General features: G+C 38.6%; 1 protein-coding gene across 15 annotated transcripts in view; it reads left to right on the top strand.

Annotated features, from left to right (window-relative positions):
- Window positions 1–20,932, top strand: part of ptprk (protein tyrosine phosphatase receptor type K) — a 168,134-nt gene that overhangs the window by 96,907 nt on the left and 50,295 nt on the right. For all 15 annotated transcript variants that reach the window (XM_041804637.1, XM_041804628.1, XM_041804639.1 and 12 more), the window contains 2 exons: window positions 6,065–6,177; window positions 7,536–7,716. In XM_041804637.1, the coding sequence (XP_041660571.1) occupies window positions 6,065–6,177; window positions 7,536–7,716 (294 nt within the window). The remainder of the gene's footprint in view (window positions 1–6,064; window positions 6,178–7,535; window positions 7,717–20,932) is intronic.

The raw sequence follows: 20,932 nt of genomic DNA, 5'->3' as shown, positions 1-20,932 counted from the left end.
AAACTAAAATAAACTGATGTTTCAAGATAATAAAACCTGAGATTTTCCTACTGAAGAATTGTAAGGTTTTTTTTAAATTATTTTTGCTTTATTCATATCAAGGAGTGCACTATAGTTTTGGTATATTTGGTATCAGAAGATAGAAAACATTTGAATTTTGGTATGAAAATTTCTGCCAATATTTACAGCCAATAAAAATCTGCCTATATCAGCGGCAAGTACTAGTCATATGAACAAATAAGTTGGTGGAGTTTTAGGCTGGACCATAAGACCGACTTCAGCTGAAGTCTTTTCTTTGTTCACTATCATTCCTTACACTTTAAAGAGATTTAAGGACTGAAATTTGTTGATTAATTCATCCTAAAATTTTAAATTCTTTGGTTGAAGGACTAAGTTTTAGGTCTGAACTATATTTAGATATCGGTATTGGCTAAAATTATTTTGTAAATATCGACAAATCAGATATAAGCAATGTCAATCCCTATTCATGACTCAATAATTTGATGTGTTGTCATATTGTAAGTATACATTATGAGTATGAATAAATACGCTGTTGATTGCTAGTTTTAAAATCTTAAGATTCCTTTAAACCTATGCTTTAATGTCAGTGGATGTGTAGAAATTGTTAATATTTCTTTATTCATAGATCTTACTTTTGCTTATTTATTTAACACAGTGCCAATATTCTGTAAGTGTAAACTCAATAGCTTTGCCTAAATAAGAATTTATAAATTATGTTACAAATAAAGCACAATTTGATCAAAAAAGACCTTAAGAAGACTTTGGGTATTTAATGGCAGTCTTGATATTGTAAAATTTTTATTCAGGAACAGAGGAAGTGTTAAGGTATAGAGAAATCATAGGAAAAATGATCCCCTCCTATAGCCTATAGGTCCTACCAGATACACTGAACATCTATACTGTGTATCTGTGTTGTGTTTGCGTGTGAGACATAAAACTATGTAGATGTTTATCTGTGTGTGTTTTTGTGTCACTAGTAGTTTGGTCAGAGCCGAACTCTAATAAAGCCTTGCCCCCTGGTTCCTACAGTGACAGAGTGCATCATCACGCCAGCTCGTATCACGCTCACACACACTTCAACACACTCACAAACACACCATGCCAGCATGCATTACACACAACCCCTGGCCTAAAAAGCTCCTGCAATATTACTGTCACACACAAACGCACAAACACACAACATTTATCAGACTTGAGAGGACAGGAATATATACAACTGTCTTAAACCTGTAATCGTCCACTTCTGAAATGTCACACAGACACAATCTCACACATGCACACACACACATGCTCACAGTAAGCGACGGTGACGGCTGAGGCTGCAGGCGCCATGGAACTAAAGAAAACCTACAACCACTGTTGGCTGTCGATACGGCTGAAACACACAAACTCGTGCACACGCTCCACTGTTGCTCTCGAGGTCAAATGTCCTCTAGTGAGCTCCGTGGTGATGTCAGCAGCGGTTTGCAAGACCTAAACTTTATTGACAAGGTTGCTGACGACGGACAACAAAGAAGAACATGCCTAGTGGGTGCCAAGCTCAAACAAAATATCCGTCTGTCCTCTTTATTTCTCTTATTCTTTTTTTGTGTTGTTGTTATGAATGCTTAATCTACTAAAAATGCCTCAGGAGATTTTTTATCTGCGAAGAAAGTGAGTGACAGTTAATGCAAATTAACCACACAGCTGGGTTAGGTCAGAAATGACACGCTGGTTTTGAAGTTTTCCTCATTTGTTTTCTTACTATCATTTACAATTGACCTAAAAAATGAGCAACACTGCAAGGGTTCATGCGTCTGATTAATAATGAAAAACATGGTGACAACAAACCCATCGCACAAACAACACCATTGATGATTTCTTTTTGGGTCAACTGTACAAACGACAAGTGATGGAACAAAAAACTAAAGCCTGAATCGGTTCCAGTGCTTGTTTTCTCTGGAGTCACATAATGACCCACTTACAATCCTCTCTGTTTCATTTTTATGTCTATTATTTAGCTGTTCGATATTCATTGGTTTTAAAGTAACACAAATAAGTTGACACAGCGACTGCTAGTAGGAAACCCACTCTTTTCTACGCCTGAATAGCTTATCTTTGATTTTCTCTTTACTTGTGCGTTTGTTAATCATTCCGTTGTTTACTTTGTGAATTTGATGGCGTTTGGAGCTGACATCTTGTTGACGTTGTTGGTTTTTTCTAAAGTCACTTCAACATTCATTATCTGGATTCAACTCTGTCTGCATGTTTGTTTGCAGTTGTGTGTTTGTGTGTCTGTGTTTGCACACACACATAGCTAGTGCTGTCAAACTACAGTGTTTCATCTGTTGCTAAAAAGACGCTTCCCAGCCTGCGCCTCTCTGACAGCCACATTCAACACACACACACACAGAAATGCAGACACACACAAAGAGAAGAGGAGGTGACAGCACTGCAAAATATAACTATTAAAGGAAAAAACATTCACACACATGCACACACACACACACACCCATACACACATATAATTTAGATAATACTTACTTTGATATGATATGATGGAAGCTGGATTGCAAAAAATCACATTTCCCCCCTATCTTCATAGTGATATCAACACAGCCTGGCAGTGTGTTTGAGAAAGTGTCTAAGAGAGATAAAATCTGTATGATTTAGCCTGTGTATATTTATATATATGTGTGTATGTGGAGAGAGAGGCTCTCTGATTAATTCATGTGCTGATCTGTCTGTGTATGTGTCAAGTAGATAAATCTTTGATGCAGCCTGTTAAAGGTTGTGTGTTTGTGCATGTTGTGCTTTCGGCTTGTCAATCACAAATGTTTGACAGTTCGCTCTGATCAGACTGACTGGCCCTGAACCGTCACACATCCATCACATTTACACACAAGTACAAACATACAGTATTTGTTTACTGAGAGCATTGCAGGATGTAGAATGCAGCTGAATTTGGAGACATGTTGAACAACAACAACAATTTGAGCAGTCCCATTTCAGATAAAGCTGTTATGGCCAATATAGGTGGTTTCTAGATGTTGTCACATCACTGTAAAGAACTCCAGATGGGGTAAGATGTGATTTCTGCATAGAGAAGTGCCAAAGTTTTGTACTGATAACAACTGTACCACCTGATCAAATAAGAATTAAGAACAACAGCTACTTATAAGTCCTGAAAGTAGTGACACAAAAGTGCGAAATAGCAGAATCAGATAACACTTGTGTAGGGTCCATCTCTACCAAGCAGTTTTGTTCAGTAAAAGCATAGTAATCTGTGATCTTGGTTGCATTTTCACTGTCATTGTCTGTCCACCTTCATTCATTGTCTAAGCTCAGTGATAGGGCTTTTCCATTACATCGAGCAGCTTGGCTCTACTTGGTTTGACTCAGCACAGCAGCTTAGTGCAGCACAACAACCGAGCCACCCATTTGAGGGCAAGTCTAGAGCTGATGACGCAGCATTTGAGTCGATAACATCAAATAGCTGCACCTCAGTAAGCGTTGTTTTGTTCTGCCAGAAGAAGAAGAAGAAGCACCGATTGTTTCTGCTTCAAAGTTTCATTTCTATTGGTAATCTGCCTGGTATTTAGGTATAAGTTTGGTGCAGCTGTTGCTACTTAAACATATCTACGAAGTGTCCCTGAATGATGATGGACCACTGTGACACCACAGCAGTGCTTCAAGGCAGGCTTGGGCCCTGCTCCAGGGCAGGACCATTCTAGGGTGGCCCGGTGTGGCACTGTTGATGGAAAAGTAAATCAGCAAGGCTTGGTTTGATTCGGCGCAGCGAAGTCACAGTGGAAAAGCCCCATTATAAAAGCTGGTCTTTTGGCTCCCTAGCAGCTCTTCATTTAGAACCATTTTGGCTTTTTAAATGTGAATTAAATGGAACGCAAGTGGCCTAGGGGTTTAGGGCACGCCCCATGTATGCATGTCTCTCACTAGCTCTCTCATCCCTGTCCATAAAGGCATAAAAAGCTCAAAAATAAATCTTTAAAAAAGGGTATTAAATACATCACTAACTCTGAAATAAGAGCCAGCTCCTGTTGTGTATATAAAAGAGGCAGGGAGTGATGAACATTAGCTGGGAATCATTGGGAATGGAGGAAAGTTGGAATGCCAAAGCTTGATATTGCCCTGCACACAGCAGATATCATCAAAAATATTCTACATTCACTATGTATGGCCCTTAAACTTAACAGAAAAGGGACTCTTTACCCAATGTGTTTACTGATTTGCTTATTATAGAGGCTATTGACCACCAGTAACTCAGTCTCCAAATACAGATCAAGCAGGTACCCCTTTAAAAGCTTTTCTTCCTCATTTTGACATAAACATAAACAAAAATGGTGATATGCAATTGAGCAAGTAACTCTTTTGAGGCCAGAGTAACTAAGTAAGGATGTGTCATCCATCAACGTGCAGGTTCTGCAAGCCAGTCCCCATCTGTCTTTTGCATATCATTGATCGCTAGACTGCAAACAAACTATTGTACTTTCTATATACCTATGCAATATGTAAGTGCACCTTTTCTAAAAATATAGCCATGCATAAGTAGGTTTAGGTGCCAATCCCATACTGTATACTGGTAAATCTCAAAAGTAAAAACTATGTTAATTAAAAAAAATACAACAGTTTGAGAAAGATTTGACTCGCTTTGCAATCGGATGCTGGATGGCACCATGAGTTACCATTTTCTGTTTTGGAAAAACAAAGCAAGTCATTGCTAACCAATGCCCCTTTAGATCAGCAGTCATTAATCTGATTCCTGATTGGTTGTTTATTTTCAGTGGATATAAATCATTTGTACATAATAAAGGATGACCTGAATATGTGCAAACACAGTTACTCTTCGGTGTCATTTTCAATATGGCACAAGCAAAAATCCGATGCTAAAAGATAAGCATAAATGCTGTCGTAGGTTAAGAAATGCATTTGAATTAGTTTACTAAATCACAGAACACAATGAGCAGTTAAAGTGGAGGCTCATATTAAATCATTCTAGAGAAATTAAACCAAATACACCCCCTTCTAAGTGCTGGGCACAGTTGGCAGAGCAGGTGCCCCTGTACAGAGGCTGTAGTCCTCAACGTACTGGTCGCAGGTATAAGTTCTGATCCTGGGGCTGTTTGGTGCATGTCTTACCCAACCTTCTCCCCAATATTTCCTGTTAGTTTTCAGCTGTCCTGACCAATAAAGAAATAAATAAAAAATCTCTTCCTTCTTCTTATCATTGCGTTTTAAACTCACCAAAGTTCTTCAGAGGCACTATTCTTGTTTAAATGAAAAAAATATTAACCACATCTGAATAAAAGTGTAAAGAATGTTAGAAAGCCGAAGACATCAATATGAATCATTATCATTCAGAAGTCACTTACCAATAACAACTCCCAGTTTCTTGTTCTGACGGTTGTGGAAATAGTTTGATGTGATACAGCTGCAATAAGAGGTTTTGCATAAATAGATATGTTCATTCGGGCAACACAGCAAAAATGTCACCGCTTTGAAGAATGTGAGTACTTGCTTTGAGATGAAAGTGATATCTTTGCAGTACATTATGCATAAAATGAAGCCTCAAGTAATTCTAAGTTACAGGCCATATTGATAAAAGAAAGCAAGAGCTGGAGAGTAGATTGTGTCAATATTCAAACAGCATTACCTTTTGAGACAGAAATTTCTATTTGTAACTTTAGACCACAAAGATGATCCAATTAATTCTCCATGACATTCCTGCAGCTTGGCTCTTCACGTTATTGAAGGTCAGTGCAGTTGCCACTTGCAAGGATGTCCTTAACAATCTTTGTCATCTCTGTTGCTGAGGTTTTCAGCTGGTAGTTGGTAAAAAAATCACTTGAGCCCAAAAATATCAAATGCCAGCTGTAACACGAAGGGAGGTTTGTATATCGGAGACTATAGTATGTGTGGCTATTTCCTGTGTCACCGCCCTCTACTGTTCTGCTCTGACCTTGTTTTGGTCCCTTTCATTCATCTGCTGAGTCTTTTTGAAACCTTTCAAATCTTTATGATCTTGTTAATTGTTTTCTCTCCTCAGAGCCTCCGCACCCCATCGCCCCACCCCAGCTGCTCGGTGTCGGCCCTACGTATCTGCTGATTCAGCTGAACGCTAACTCTATATTTGGAGATGGACCTATTATACTGAAGGAGGTATAAGTTTTGAAGTTTTTTATTTGATAATTGTGTCTTAAATACAATCATAAACCAATCCCCAATGGGCTTATATGACACCAAATATTTAACGAGTTCTGGATCAGGGTGCAATGTAGATGTTTTTATTGTCATGAAACCGAAGAGGAGACTGAAGACAAACTAGAGACTTATCAAACAGACCAGTTCATCTTCTTTTCAAGGCTTTTGAGACTAAATTAGCTGGCCTTAACACATCAGTTTTAAACAGCCAGTTTTTCTCCTCAGGCCACTGCAGTTTTTGACAAGCTGTTTCATGAAGCAATAACTCTCATAGATCATTATTTTTTATACATTGCAGACAAAAATGGACAAAAACAGTATTTGGTGTTCAGGTCAAAGAGAGATTCTTACCCCCCACCCACCCACCCACCCATAAAAAGCTTCTTAAAAGTGCTTTCATATTAGTTCTTTGAGTAGGTCTGAGACTTGATGAAGACTTCATCAATGTGTGAGCCTTTTAAACGATATAGCCGTCACATACTCACACTCACCTGGTTTGTTGTAAAGCAGTTTTTCCAATCATTAAACCTTGAAACCCCCTTACATGCACCTAAGAAAAGCTGCAGGTCAGGCCCACACCAAAAGGAAAAGTGATACATTGCTGTCAATAATTGGCATCGGTTCTAATTGTTTCATTGATAAAACCCCAAGATAAAAGGCTTGCATATGTTGTTTTTTTTTGCATTGTATAAACTACTTAATAAGTGTTTAATCATGTTTTTAGTCAATATGTGCAAATCTAATTTTGCACATATTGACTAAAAACATGTGTGCAAATCTAATTTTGGCAGCCTTAGAATCGACAAATCTTTAGTTCCCCCATTAGGCGGTTCCAGTTCCCGGGTTGGGAACCAATGTTGCGGTGGACATAAAAATAATCAGTGTGCTGCCTTGTCTGTCCTTTGTTCAGCTGCACATAAATCTTTTGTACAATAACAACTTGCAACATTTCCACAGAAAGATCAAGTAAAGTTCCACCGTTTTTCAAATTCTTCTTCTTTGTTGTGTTTTGCTGCTCTGGCTGGAACTGCTGGCTACATTGTCCAGCACTGCAACACCCCCACTATTAGTCGGGGTATTGCAACGTTTGGTTGGCATCCATTAGCTTCTAGATAACATGAGGAAATGACAAAATAACCACAGAGTACAGACAGAAGGCTCTGTCTATGTCCATATACATTTTTGATGTAAGGCATAAATGAGCCAGAAGATATAATCTGCCCGTGTAGAGAGGAAACAACCCTTGTCGCACTGGTTGCAGGTTTAACATCCATCCTAATGCCTAAACCAATAACTGTTATGCTATTTTCTTGTAGGTTGAGTACCGTATGACATCAGGCAGCTGGACTGAGACTCATGCTGTGAACTCTCCAAACTACAAGTTATGGCATCTCGACCCGGACACAGAGTACGAGATCAGAGTGCTGCTGACCAGACCAGGAGAGGGAGGGACGGGGAAACCTGGACCGCCACTTATTACCAGAACCAAATGTGCAGGTAGGACATGGACACATAGATATCAAAAGCATTACTCTTTTTCCAATTTTAGCCACTGACGTTTATGCACCTTGATGATTATTGCAATTTTGTGTTGTTTTCTTTTAGTAGGTAAACACTTATCATTAATTTTTGATTAGTGTCAGATGATTTGTTGGGACTTTGTTGACTGTGTAGAAAATCATGGCCAAACTTGTCTGTTGCATAAACGGTGAGACAAGTACATGATATTGAGCTTTTTCGACACTTTTCACGGTAATGAAAACTATAAACATGAACTGTACATCCACCTGCAGTAGAAAGGTAGCAAACTTGATTTTAGTTCAGTCTTCTTTTGCTAACAGCTTTTTCAGTCCGTCTGATTGTCTATCGATCCATCCTTCCACTGTTGTTCTTTTTGTCTTGCTATCTATATTTCAGTTGCCGGAGTGATGTTTATACTATGAGCAGGCAGCAGGGGTGTAGCGGAGAGTAGAAATGGAGAATAAAGGAGAGGAGAGCCTGAGTCAGTCTGTGGTTGCTCAGTGATCTGAGAGAAAGAGTGATTAAAATACTGGAGGCCCTCTCCACCTTTCACACTTTTATCCTGCTTTTTCTTTTTCTTTCTGCTTCTCCACCTCTGTTTCATATCTTTTATTCCTCCATCTATAAAATCTCTCTCTCTGCTTCGTTCCTTGTCGCTGCCTTTCACCCCCTTTTTTTTTTCCCTCCCCCGGCCCCTTTCTCCCCATCTCTTTCTCTCTCCGTGGATCAATAGACGGAGGGCAGAAACACTGTCTGACATTTGTAGAAATAAACGACTGAAATATAAACACAGCTTGCCTGAGGGAGAGAGACGGAGCAAGCGAGAGGCTTGATATGAGAGGGAAAGAGACAGAAAGAGAAGCAGCGAGCTTGAATGAGAAACAGAATAAAGGGAGCGATGGAGAGATGATGAAAAACAATAAGGCAGGAAAAAGAAAGAGGAGAGAAGAGAAGCGGGCAGAGAGGCGAGAGAATGATGAAACTGGAGAATGAAAATGAAAGAGAGATGAAAACTCATAACCACGGGGTCTGACTGATGTCTCACAACCTGTGTGTGTATGTGTGAAAACATCAGTAAGTGACTGTGTGTGTTTTTTGCCTGTGTGTTTATTGACACAGAGGAAGTCATAGACTTGTTCAGCAGACTCTTGTATTGAACAGTTTCCTGTTTGACAGGAAAAGGAAATTAATCTTCTTCTTCTCGCTCATGCAGGAGCACAATCCAGTTAAAGACAATGACTCATTGTAATCCGCATAATGCCTCCATATCAGACCAAAGCAGGGAAATATGGTTATGAATTTAGAGAATTACATCAAATCGTTCTGTTTATCAGAGTAATTTCTGTCTTCTTACGAGAAAGCAGTCTGCGTCTAAGGAGTGAAGACTAGAGGGGAGAAATCCTCTATTAGCTTTAGAGCAATTTCTCCTACTGTGTATTTCTTACAGGAGCCGTGAAGCATGTCCCAAACAAACAAAAATGTTTTAAATAATGGTTTGTAAGACAATATAAAAGTTAGGGATGTGTTTTGTGATTATTACCAAAGTTAATTGAATGCCCATTCAAATTCAGACTAGTCGACTAGTCCAAAATAAAGGAAACACCAAGAAATAAAAGTAAAAATGTAGTAATATTAATATAACCTTGCTTAATAGGAGATCTCAGTGTCTACAGGAAAACAATGTCAAACGGATTTGCTTAGTGCTGCTAATTCTAACTGTGTTAGCATCACCACCCCCCGGTCTCCTTTCAGGTTGATGTCTACATATCCATGCTCCAGTGGAAGATGGCACATCCTACATACAATCTTATATTCATTTTCTAGATCAAAATACCACCAAACTGCTTAACACCCAGAAATGCTATAGATCCAGGCAGTATGGCTGTAGACAGCTGATTAACAGCACTTTGACCAGTATTGCAGGCCCAGTAAAACTGCTAATAATTAGATTAACTGGCTAGTAATTCTGGCACTGACATGTGAAGGTGATGATGTATCATTAAGTCAGTTAATCACACACATTCCTGGGTAAAAAGCTGCCAGAAGTTTAAGACTAAATCCCCCAAATGCTAACTTAAACATACTTTCCCCTCAAACAGTTCACAGGAATAAAGACTGACACAGGTCCTTCTATTATCTGCTCTTCTTTTATCCCCGAAGTTAATATTTCAACATTAAGAGAAATCAATTTCAGTTTTTATTAATATATTACCAATTCATAAGAAATGTTATATCATCTGTCATTAGTACAGCACTTTGCATCATAGCAAAAACTAAGCAAGGAAAAACCTTTTATTGTGCAGAAACCACGAGCAGAACCAGATTCATGCTGTCTGCTGAAGATGTGTTGGGCTTCTCTAGTCCTTCTTTAAATTAGAAGATAGATCTGGCCACACAAAAAATAAGCATTCACTCAATTATTTGGTGTTAAGATTCTTACCATCCTGGATGGGTTTATAGGGTTCAAAGGATTGTATGTTTTTCAAAGTCTCTTTCTATGTACATACCTGTACATAATTATGCAGAAGAGCCTCTGCAGGTTTCCTCATGTTTCAACATTTTTGTAGACTCAAAGAGCGTATGCAAAACAGTCTTTTCTACTTGAGCCAGGTAAGAGGGTGCACTGCTTTTCTCTCAGCTCTTTACACCTCAGTAGAATAATATGGCTTTCAAATATTATTGGACCAAATGGATCAAAATCTGATCATAAAACAAGTCAACTGGGAGAGTTTATGAGACTTACAAAAGTCATTCTCCCCATCTATTTTACAGCAGCATCTATTAAGTAACCTGTGTAAAGTTCTTGTGTTGTGTCTTTGCAGTTTGTGTCCTAAAGATGCTGCAGATTTGGCAGGATTTTGCTGATATTTATGTATTTATTTACTTACATAATAATGTCTTGATGATAACACTTATAACACAGTGCTATTACATCACATGTAAAAAAAAAAGCACATAATAAAAAAAAAAAAATACATTATTTAAAAAGTCACAGTGCCAGTAGATACAGATGTGCCACAAAATATTCTAGATTGTCACTAAGATGTGTGATCACAGTTCTCATGATTTTACAGGGAAAGAAAACATAAATTATTTTTGCTGGCTTTTTTCAAAGTCAGTCTGATAAATAGCTTATCCAAGATAGCAAACAAACTACAGGCTTTGCCTTTATGATATACAAATTAAACTGCCAATCTACTCACGGCAAATTTTCCTGAATATATCTCACTGTGTTTAAACACCATTTCACCCTGATTTTTCTGTAGACATAATGTAGGGCTGCCAGGACACCAATGCATTCCATTGTGTTCAAACATGCTAACCTTCATAAAGCAGATTTTTAAGGGGATTTGTGCTTGTGTGGAAAGGGCTAATGAGTTAGCTTTAAGAGTAATGTTACACATGCCAATGCATAAGTGCAGATCAATACCACATGTTTCTGCCTGGTGAACATAGTTACCCCAAAAACCCACAGCAGCTGCAACCAAATCCATCTATACCACACTTTTGCTCCATCCACCAGTAAGCACCCTCACCTACTGGTCTGTTTCAAAAGCCGAATGTAGCCCAGAGTAGCTAAATCAAAAGATCATGTAATAATAAAAAGATCAACATGCAATCAAAATTAAACTTTGCCTTTCTAAGGTAGAGTTGCTGCTCATTTGGGGGGCTATTTTGATATAATGTTGATATAACAATGGGATGTACCATATCCAGTCTGTACCTGGTGTTTTATTTTGAAATTTCCTGGATGCTCCAGTATGCATTCCCATTTCTGACTTCCTATCTGTGTCAGTCTGCTCTGTTCATCTCTAACTTTGCCAGACACAGCTCTGATAGAGAATCAGCGCGTATCTTAGGCAGAATGGCGTTGCACTTCTGCACGACCTGCAGACAGATCACTGATGGTGCGTGGCCGAGCACAGTACAGCCAGATTCTGTTGAATTCTTCATTTAGATTTGGTTAACTGAATGCGGATACATCAAATTTAACTGCCTTACTGCATGAATTAGATATCTACCTGATATTTGAAATGACAGTCCTTTACACTTTTTATATCTTATTAAATTAAATATAACAATAAACATAAACTTTGTTTGTTAATGAAAGAGTCTAGGAATTTCTGTCTGACTTTATTATTATTGCAGAAATTTCCTCCCCGTCTGTCTCTCTTCGTTGTCACTGTGACTGAGGTCATTCAGATACACACACCTCAATAGATTTGGGTATGTGTGTTTGTGTTTGTCGAGGAAGAGAACAGAGACAGACACGTGGTAGAAATGTTATTTAAATGGTAATGATTCCTTTGCTTTTCTGTTTGGTTAGGTTTGTCTGATCCCACCACCTGTAGTTTACTGAATATTTAGTTGGATGCAAAGTAATGAAAACATGCACGGAGACACTCACAGGGGGAAATGTGTGCTCAAACACCAGGCATAAACCCAAGCAAGTCTCTGCACAGAACAGTGTTTAATTAAAAACCAATAAAGTTAATAAGATACAGAGCAGAAATCACACGCAGAGTAATTGATATGATAACAAGGAGGATTTCTGCTTCTCTCCTCTCTTTTTCTTCATCTTTTCTTCTGCACTTTTTAACATTTCTGTCGCTCTTTGTTCTTCTTCTGTGGTGATATATTGCTGTTGTCTGAAGGGAGAAAAATAATAAACTTGAACTCGAGAGTTACTGAGTCTGTGTGTGTTGTGTGCACATGTGTGATTGTGTGACAGAAGAAAGTGATGAAGTAGCTTTTAATCCAAATCCTGAATTTTCTGCTGGAAACCTCTTGGTCATGGCAGGTTAGAGACACTCATACACACAACTGGACAGCCACACACACTTACAGCCATGAGCACAGACAGAAAAGAGACACACTAAGCTATCATAAATGGAGGGGAACCTACATACACAGTTCAGAGAGTCACAATATTTCACATGTGTTGCACAAACTCAGCAGCACTTGGATTAATGGAAGAATAGAAGCACAAAGCACACATTTTTAGATGCACAAGGGTGGGTTTTGTGGGAATCACACATGAAATATCATACAGTATGTACTTCTTTATGTATATGATAACACACACGTACACACAGTCAGCATTGGGATGCTTAAAGGGTCAGCTGTGAAATAGCAACCAAGAGATTAACAGACAGTTCTGTCCTGTGTGTGATTGACTCAGTTTTATAATATGTGTGCAGTTTGTAGTTTATTGCAGATTTTTGAAGCTTATACTGAGATTTAAAAATACACACAGACCAGTTTACATGGTTAATTAGCAGCCTTCAATGGATCTGTGTAGGTTTGTGACTTAGGGAAGAGGAAACTTAAGTTGTATGTGTGTATCAGAGCTGGAAACATCTTCTGAAATAAAAATGAAGTCCTTGTATTTAACAAAAAGGCCACTATTAAGCTTGATGAATACTTCTGTGTCAAATCTACATGGTAGCATATACTGTAGGTTCCCACTGTCCTGAACCTATATGGCGGCCTATGCATGTGACCTAAAGTACACCTAAAAAATCTGCCTGTGTGTCAAAATGAAGAAGACTGCTGGCACTGTGGTTGGTTTGCATTGTAGCATCAAAAAAGACCAGTTTCATAGAAACTTCCACAGACATACTGTGTGGACTCTGGTGTGAGATAAATAACCACAGATGACAGGCCAAGTTGTCAAATCTACTCTCTGACATCTGAAAATATCTGAAATGTGTTTTCTTCTCCATGTCTCTCCGAGGCCGATCAAGGTGATAAAGTTTCATCGTCATCATTCTATTCAGTGGCCATAAGCCATCTCCTCTGATGTGGTCTCTTTTTCTTGTGTGGTACGACACTATCAAATGATGGTATAAGCTTTTGACTACTTAAACTAATACTTCTTTTCGACAAAAATTAAGGCTGTTGCTGTGGTCTAGAACCATCGAACAGTGATTTAAGATTTAACTACTTTTTACCTTAGGCTATATAACAGATAGCCAAGAATTAAGGCTTTCTTGTAGTTTGATTCGTCAAACAGTCAAATTAGCATTCAGCCCTTATCTAATTAACACTACTTTTAGTTATAATAGTAGCCTATGCTGTCAAACAGTAGTAGGGCTCAATAGTGCCCGCCCACATTTTTTTTGTGACATTTGCCATTCAAATCCACCATAGACATTTTTCAAACTCCTCACTACAGCCCTTCCAATGCATGAACCACATAAATTAGCTACCAGGGTACCCATTACTATAAAACATTTGATCCGACGCAAATAAAAGCTTTTAAAAATGGAAAAAAAGGTAAAGTGCAAGACTGTGTACATATTTCTTTACTGGAAGGAAGGAAGGAACTACATATACCACAATCCATAGGGATTCTTTTAATTCTTTGTGAAACCACATATGCAGCTCTCTTTTACTTTTTTGTCACTGTGGTGTTTACATTTGAGATGAAATGTGATGGTTTATCCTAGTTTGCGTATTTATTGCTTCTTACCACGGCAGCATGCATTGTCAGCAACTTGACAGCTTTCCTTTGTGGGCTTGGTCAACATTTCCATGTTAACAGGAGACCCCACCAATCAGAGACGTTGCTTTGACACTCAAGGATTGTGAGTATTGTAGTATTTTTGGCTGAGATTGTGGAAAAACTATGATTTTTTTTTTTTACTTGAATACTTCTGATAATATGGCTAATTATCATTTCAGCTTTGGAGAAAATGAATGGGATTTTTAATTCTTGAACCCCACTGTTGATCCCTATAGTCAACCACTATCTAGCCACTATAGTATCACTTTTAGCTAAGACTGATGCTTCGTATTCAAGTAGACTATAGATAGAAAAAGAAACTACGGCCTCCAGTGTTACTCGTGCATTCCTACCTATGTAATATTATGGGGCTAGCTAGGTATTTGTGCCGTTTTTTGATGGTTGGAAAGTTGTGGAATGTCATATTGAACAAATAAAAAATGTCATTGTTACTTAAGATAATACTGGGTTTTCACTGAATTGTCTTTTCTGTTGCTCGTCATTTTAAAAGTTGTAAAATGAGTACAATATAATGAGTACATAATGAGTACATAATTGAGCTTCCCCGTCTTGACCTTAATGACAAAATGAAAAGGTTCTGTAATATTCAGGATTTATACTTTTGGTTATTTTTGGTCATTTACTCCTGAAAATACCAATATTCACTCCTTATTTTACTTTTTAAACCAGTGGACAATGCACCTTGTTTCATTGCAGGAGGTGGATTTAGTGTTGTGTATCTCCTTCAGATATTTTTTTTCTGACTCATATCCTTAGAAGAACTTTCTTGGAGATTTCTCCATGATTGTTTTTACCAGCCTAATCCCATGGGTCTAAATGTTTTCAGCTTTATTATTTTCTCAATTTATCTTTCTGAGCTTGTTGATATTTGATATAAATCCCTCAAATCTACACACATGTATACCATTTCTTAAAATCACAGTCGGTGTTGGTTGCCAATTGCATTATAAGCCTCTGCATAGGCAAATCAGTAATTGCTTGCGAGTGCAAATTGAATGAACGTTGCAGTGCAAATTTGCACCTTTCATGTCACTTAAATCCGGCCCATAGAGACGGAGACGTGCAGAAAGAAAATGAGGGTTTGACATAGAATGAATAACCCGAGTTTCATTTGTCTTCCTCATGACAGTGGAAGGATTACTGAGAACTAATTGGACAGATTAACTTGGATTTAGCTGCATCTCCTGTCAACCTTTTCTGTCCCCCCTCCCTTTTTCCTCACCTCTTTTCTTCTCTGTTTTTCCTTAAGCTTCTTTTTGACACTCTATGTTTTTTAACTGTATTTCTTGGCTCTTCCTAATGCTTAATGTTGAGGGACAGGTTTTATTTTCCGCCCTTAGCGTAGTTCTGTTTCATTTAGTTTGATTTCTTTTCCTTTTGTTTGCCCTTCTTTAATTCCAACCTCTGGATTCTGCTGATATGAAGCCTGCCATCCTCGGTGTTATTGTTGGTGTTTATTGGTATTGTTGTTGTTTTCAAAGCTTCCATCTGTGGAGAACAAAGCCTTTTAGTTCTGACATGAATCCAGCCGTTTGTCTGTCTAGTGGAGGAGGAGAGAGAAGGGACAAGGCAGCCTCTGTGGTTTACCGTTGGACCTGGTCCCGTTTGACTCTGGCTGTGATCCAAACTAGTTATCGTCTCTCTCCCCGTCCCTCCTCTCGGCTTCTCTCATCTTTTTCTCTCTCTCTCTTTATCAGTCCCTCTCTCCCTCCAGCCCCTGTTTCATGTTTCCACACATTGCTTTGGTTTCTCTTTAAACATTCTCTATGCTACTCTCCCTGCCCTCTTTCTTTCTTTCTTTCTTTCTCTTTCTTTCTTTCTTTCTTTCTTTCTTTCTTTCTTTCTTTCTTTCTTTCTTTCTTTCTTTCCCTTCTTCCTTCCATCCTTCCTTCCTTTTGTCTTTCCCTCCTTCCTTCTTTCCATCTCCTTATTTGTCTTTCCTTTCTTCCTATCATCCTCTAACCCTTCTTCCATTTCCCCTCCTTCATTTTTTCTGTCCTCCCCTGCCCTTTTTGTCTTTCCTTTCCATCTATCCTTTCTTGCTATCTTCCTTCTTTTTTTCCTACCTTTCTTCCTGGCATCTTTCTTCCTTCCTTCATTTCAAGTCTTTCAATCTGTATTTTCTTTCCTCCTTTCCTATCCCAACCTTGTTTCAATTTTCCCTCAGTCCTTCCCTGTCATTTCTCTTTTCTCTCAGTCTGTCCTTTCTTTCTCACTTCCTTCCTTCTTTCCCTCCTTTCTACTGTCTTTTATTTCCTTTTCCCTCCCTTGCTCCTTCAGGCTGTCTTTTCTTCTGTCTTTCTTACCTTCCTTTTTTCCCTTGGTCCTTCCTTATGTCCTTCTGTTCCTTACATCCATCCTTCCTTTTGTCTTTCTCTCCTTCTTAACTTCCGTCTTTTCTAATCTCTGTTATCCCTAAGTTTATCCTTCCCACCTTCATCATTCCCTCCTTCCTTCCTTCCTTTCATTATTCTGTATTCCCCCTCTTTCTTTTTTCTTTCTTTACTCATTTTTTTCCTTTTCTAGATTTACATTGAGTTCTGTTCTGTATTGTTTTCTCTTCCCCATTTCCTTCACTCATCTTTTTCTCCAACATTTCCATTTTCCTTGTTGTTTCTCCTCCTATCCTGCCTTCGTTTCTCTTTCACTGGCCAGAGTTTAAATAGAGATAAGCAGCAAAGCATTATGGGTCAGCAGGAGGGGAATGAGGTTTTCAAAGCAGGAGGACTTGTGCCTGCCTGTGTGTCTGCGTCGTATATTTTGTTTTAATTCCACATTGAAGACCATCTCAATGTGAAGCTGTGTTAGCATCAAGAGACCCTCAAATCAATACAATTTATTACACTGCTCTAACCATGCTTGGGTGTGTGTCTGTGTGTGTAATAGTCAGGTTTATGGCGAGGATCAGAGGTATTGATTTGAGCGTGGAGAGAGACGGGGTAAGACGAGTGAGGAAGAGACTGAAATAGAGAGTGAGACAGACAGGAAAAGCAATAGGTCTTCCTCTCGGGCTGTTTAAATGTCAACCATCCAATAACAGGTTGAGGCGAAAATGAAATGCTGTGACCCCCACCCCCACTATTAACACACGTACACACAGTTTAGCAATAATATTTGCTCAGTGGGCAATTACCTGCCTGGGCATCTTTACCACCGTCCTTTATCTTTCTTTTTTTCAGTCTTTCTCATTTTCTCTCATGTGTCTTTATTAGAAAGTTATTTACATCTAAATGACTTAGCAAACCTGAACATGTTTGTATTTACAGCTCTGTGAGTGAAAAGTTATGTTTGCCCTTGACGATTTATTCTTATGAGGGAAGCTGTATTGAGAAGTACACACACACATAAACAGGAGCCTATACATGCTCTTCCAAGATTTAATCTCCGTTCTGTCACTATACCTGAAGCGTATGTGTGTGTATTTGGGTAATAACCAAGTGTGAGAGCGCCTGTGTGTGTGTGTGTGTGTGTGTGTGTGAGTGACAAGCAGATAATGGGTTGTCAGAAGAAGCGACAAGTTTGTGTCCTTGTGTTGTCTCCTCTGAGGGAGGAAGACCCAGAGAAGAAAAAAATAAAAACAGAGAGCCAGGCAGTAAGAGTTTGGAGGGAGACTAGCATCTCTATTTAAGGTGAGCTGTTTTTATTAAAAACGCCAGGACGGACAGAGGGAAGCAGGTGGGTTACAGCGAGGCAGAGATAGATGAGGAAGGAACAACAGCAGGTGATAAAGAGTGACGATTGCACCGGTCGAAGACAGTTCATGTCAAGGAAAAGCAAACTAAACTTTTAATTAAATTTGGTGAGTTTCCTGAGTAACAGAGTTCTCTTTAGTCTGACCAGAGCCAATCTGCAAGATTAGAATCAGACTTAACAAGTCATGTTTGATGTTTGCTCTATTTTGACTTGTCTGATGATAACTTGTGAGGTCTGAGCTGCAAAATACATCTAATACATTTTTTTTTTGCTAAAAAATCTTTTTTTTAAATGAACTTAGGTTGACTTTACTGCAGTGGCACAAGGGAACTTAGTTTATTAATTCAGTTACATTGCAAATGACAGGCACTCTTGAGTGTTTTGAATCCCAGGTACTTACCTCTACTCATACCTCTACTCCAAGCACGCAGTTAGAAAGAAGCACAGCCAACTCCATTGCATAGCTAGATACCCCAGAGAAGCCCAAGGTATGATCCAACCTACTGTGTCTCTACTTGGCTTATCCTAATATTCTTACCCCACCAACCAACCAGTGAAGGCTGTAACAAGTACCAGCCAATTATATGTGTAGTAGGGCAGGTCATGCCTTCACCATCCTGTCCTGCTGGAGGATTTAAAAGGGAGCATACTCTATGGAGACTAAACAATTTGTGCTGCATAACTGCATCAACCATTTTTTGTCTTTATTCACCAGGTTTAACGATGCAAGATATTTTTCATTTTTTCGGTCATCTGTATGTTTACCATTTATATTCATCTCATTTAGTCATGAAAAATAAGCATTGAATTCTTCATGTCAAAATGCTTGTTTACAGAACTGTCAGTAGCACTACATAGAGTTGAAACTTAGAAGTACAGCACAGTTAAGCACAAGCATCATGTTCTAATGTGGGCCATATTTGATTTATTTTAGAATTTTCTGTGGGCCAATTGAAGCCCACAGGCCAGAGTTTGGATAACCTAAGCAGCCATGCATCCATATACATTTTTACACAGTCCATTTCCTGTGACACTGAGCAACGTTAAATTGTTTCCTCATACTTATCTGGTATCTACAGAGTGACAAAAGCAAAGAACTGACATAGAAATAGGCTTAAATTACACTATATGGACCAAAGTATTTGGCCACACCTGTTAATTATTTCATTCTAGTGTTTCAATCAAACCTGTTGCCACATTCATATAAAATCAAGCACCTAGCCATGCAGTCTTCATTTGCAAACATTTTTGATACAAATGGGTCATAATGTAGAGCTCAGTGACTTCAAGCGTGGTGTTGTGATGGTTTCCACTTTTGCAGTAAGGCGGTTTGTAAAATTTCATCCCTGCTGGATATTCCACTGTCAACTGTAAGTGATGTCATTAGAAAGTGGAAGTGTTTAGGAACAACAGACACTCAACCATGAAGCAGAAGATATGATTAGATGAGTTGGTATGGAAGAACCTGCACAGAGCCCTGACCTCAACCCCATGAAGAACTTTTGGGATGAACTGGAATGGAGATAGTGAACCAGGCTTTCTGGTCCAACATCAGTGCCTGACCTCATGAATGCTCTACAGAATGAATGGGTGCAAATTCCCACAAAAACTCTTCAAAATCTTCTGTAAAACCTTCCAAGAAGTTGTTACAGCTGTAGAAGAGGGGTCAGTTCCTCATGTACTTAAACATGAATACAGTGTCATTACAGTCCCCATTGGTGTAATGGTCAGGAAGCCAAATACTTTTGTCCATATAGTGTACCTCACTGGTGTGGGCAACGACATCATGGCAAGTCATAGTATGATCTATCACGGTGACCAGCCTCTTGTTCTGCTTTCTACAACACCAGAAAATTAGCATCATGGATCAACAAGGCTTGTTATCAGGAGATAATGACATAAATTAATCCGTTATAGCAGGAAAACCATCTTTGTTACATAGAGATAATAAGAGAAATAAGCCAAGATCTCAGGAATATAAACAAACAAGGGGAAATCACTGGTAATTAAAGGGAAATTGAGTAGGTGAAATCAATCAATACATGTCTGCATTGTGTTTCTGGATGTAAAAGTAAATGAAGTAATAGAAATTACTTCCATCTCATTCAGTTACACGATTATTGGGCATCACAAATATCTAAAACATTCCATTACAATTAATATTCTGCTTGCTGAAACACTTAAAGGAGCTATTTTCCCCTTGATACCTTTATATTGTTTAGAAGTTTAAAATTTTTCTTGTTTTTTTTCCATCTGAATTGTTTTCCCACCACTATTTTGCTTTTAGAGGTAGGAGAGTGGATTAGCAGGCAAGCAACTAACCACCTTGTATCTGTAAGAAGACAGAAGGCTACATTTTAGTTGCCTAAAAGCTTTAGTTTTATATTTGAGAAGATGCACATTACTGTGAGCTGATACCTCACTTCGAGCTGTGTAATCACAGCTTTCTAAACAGAGAAGCAGATGTATAACTTGTGGTTTGACCTTTAAAGGTGATGTGATAGCTGCTGTGTAGATTGAGTGATATTTGTTCAGGACTAATAACAAATTCTGTGATGGTGATATCTGCCTTTGTTTGAAAGATACTCTCCTGCAAATGTGTGTAGTTGCTACAGATTGTAAGTTCTCCAAAGAAGATAGAAACTTAATATCAGATAAATAACAGCTTGAAAAAAAAGCCTTAATATGAGAGGTTTGATATTAAGTGACTAGTAGGACACAGGTTTGTACAAATTCCTTAGTAAACACACGTAATACATCACACAGCAAGAGCAGATAAGGAAAGATTGGTTTCCTGTTTGCGGTGCCTCCCTGTGTGTATGTGTGCATCTGTAGTGGTGGGTGGGGTCTGGGGGGGTATTGATCCAGTTAAATGAGCCAGTTAAGGTAATTAAAGCTCTGTGCCGGAAGGAGAGAAGGTAGATTATATTGACTATTACAGTCCTGAATACTCATAAAAGATGGGAACCA

This window comes from Cheilinus undulatus, linkage group 14, assembly GCF_018320785.1.
Source record: "Cheilinus undulatus linkage group 14, ASM1832078v1, whole genome shotgun sequence".
NCBI lineage: Eukaryota > Metazoa > Chordata > Actinopteri > Labriformes > Labridae > Cheilinus > Cheilinus undulatus.
Note: the sequence above shows the minus strand (reverse complement) of the source record. Positions and strands in the feature narration are given on the sequence as shown.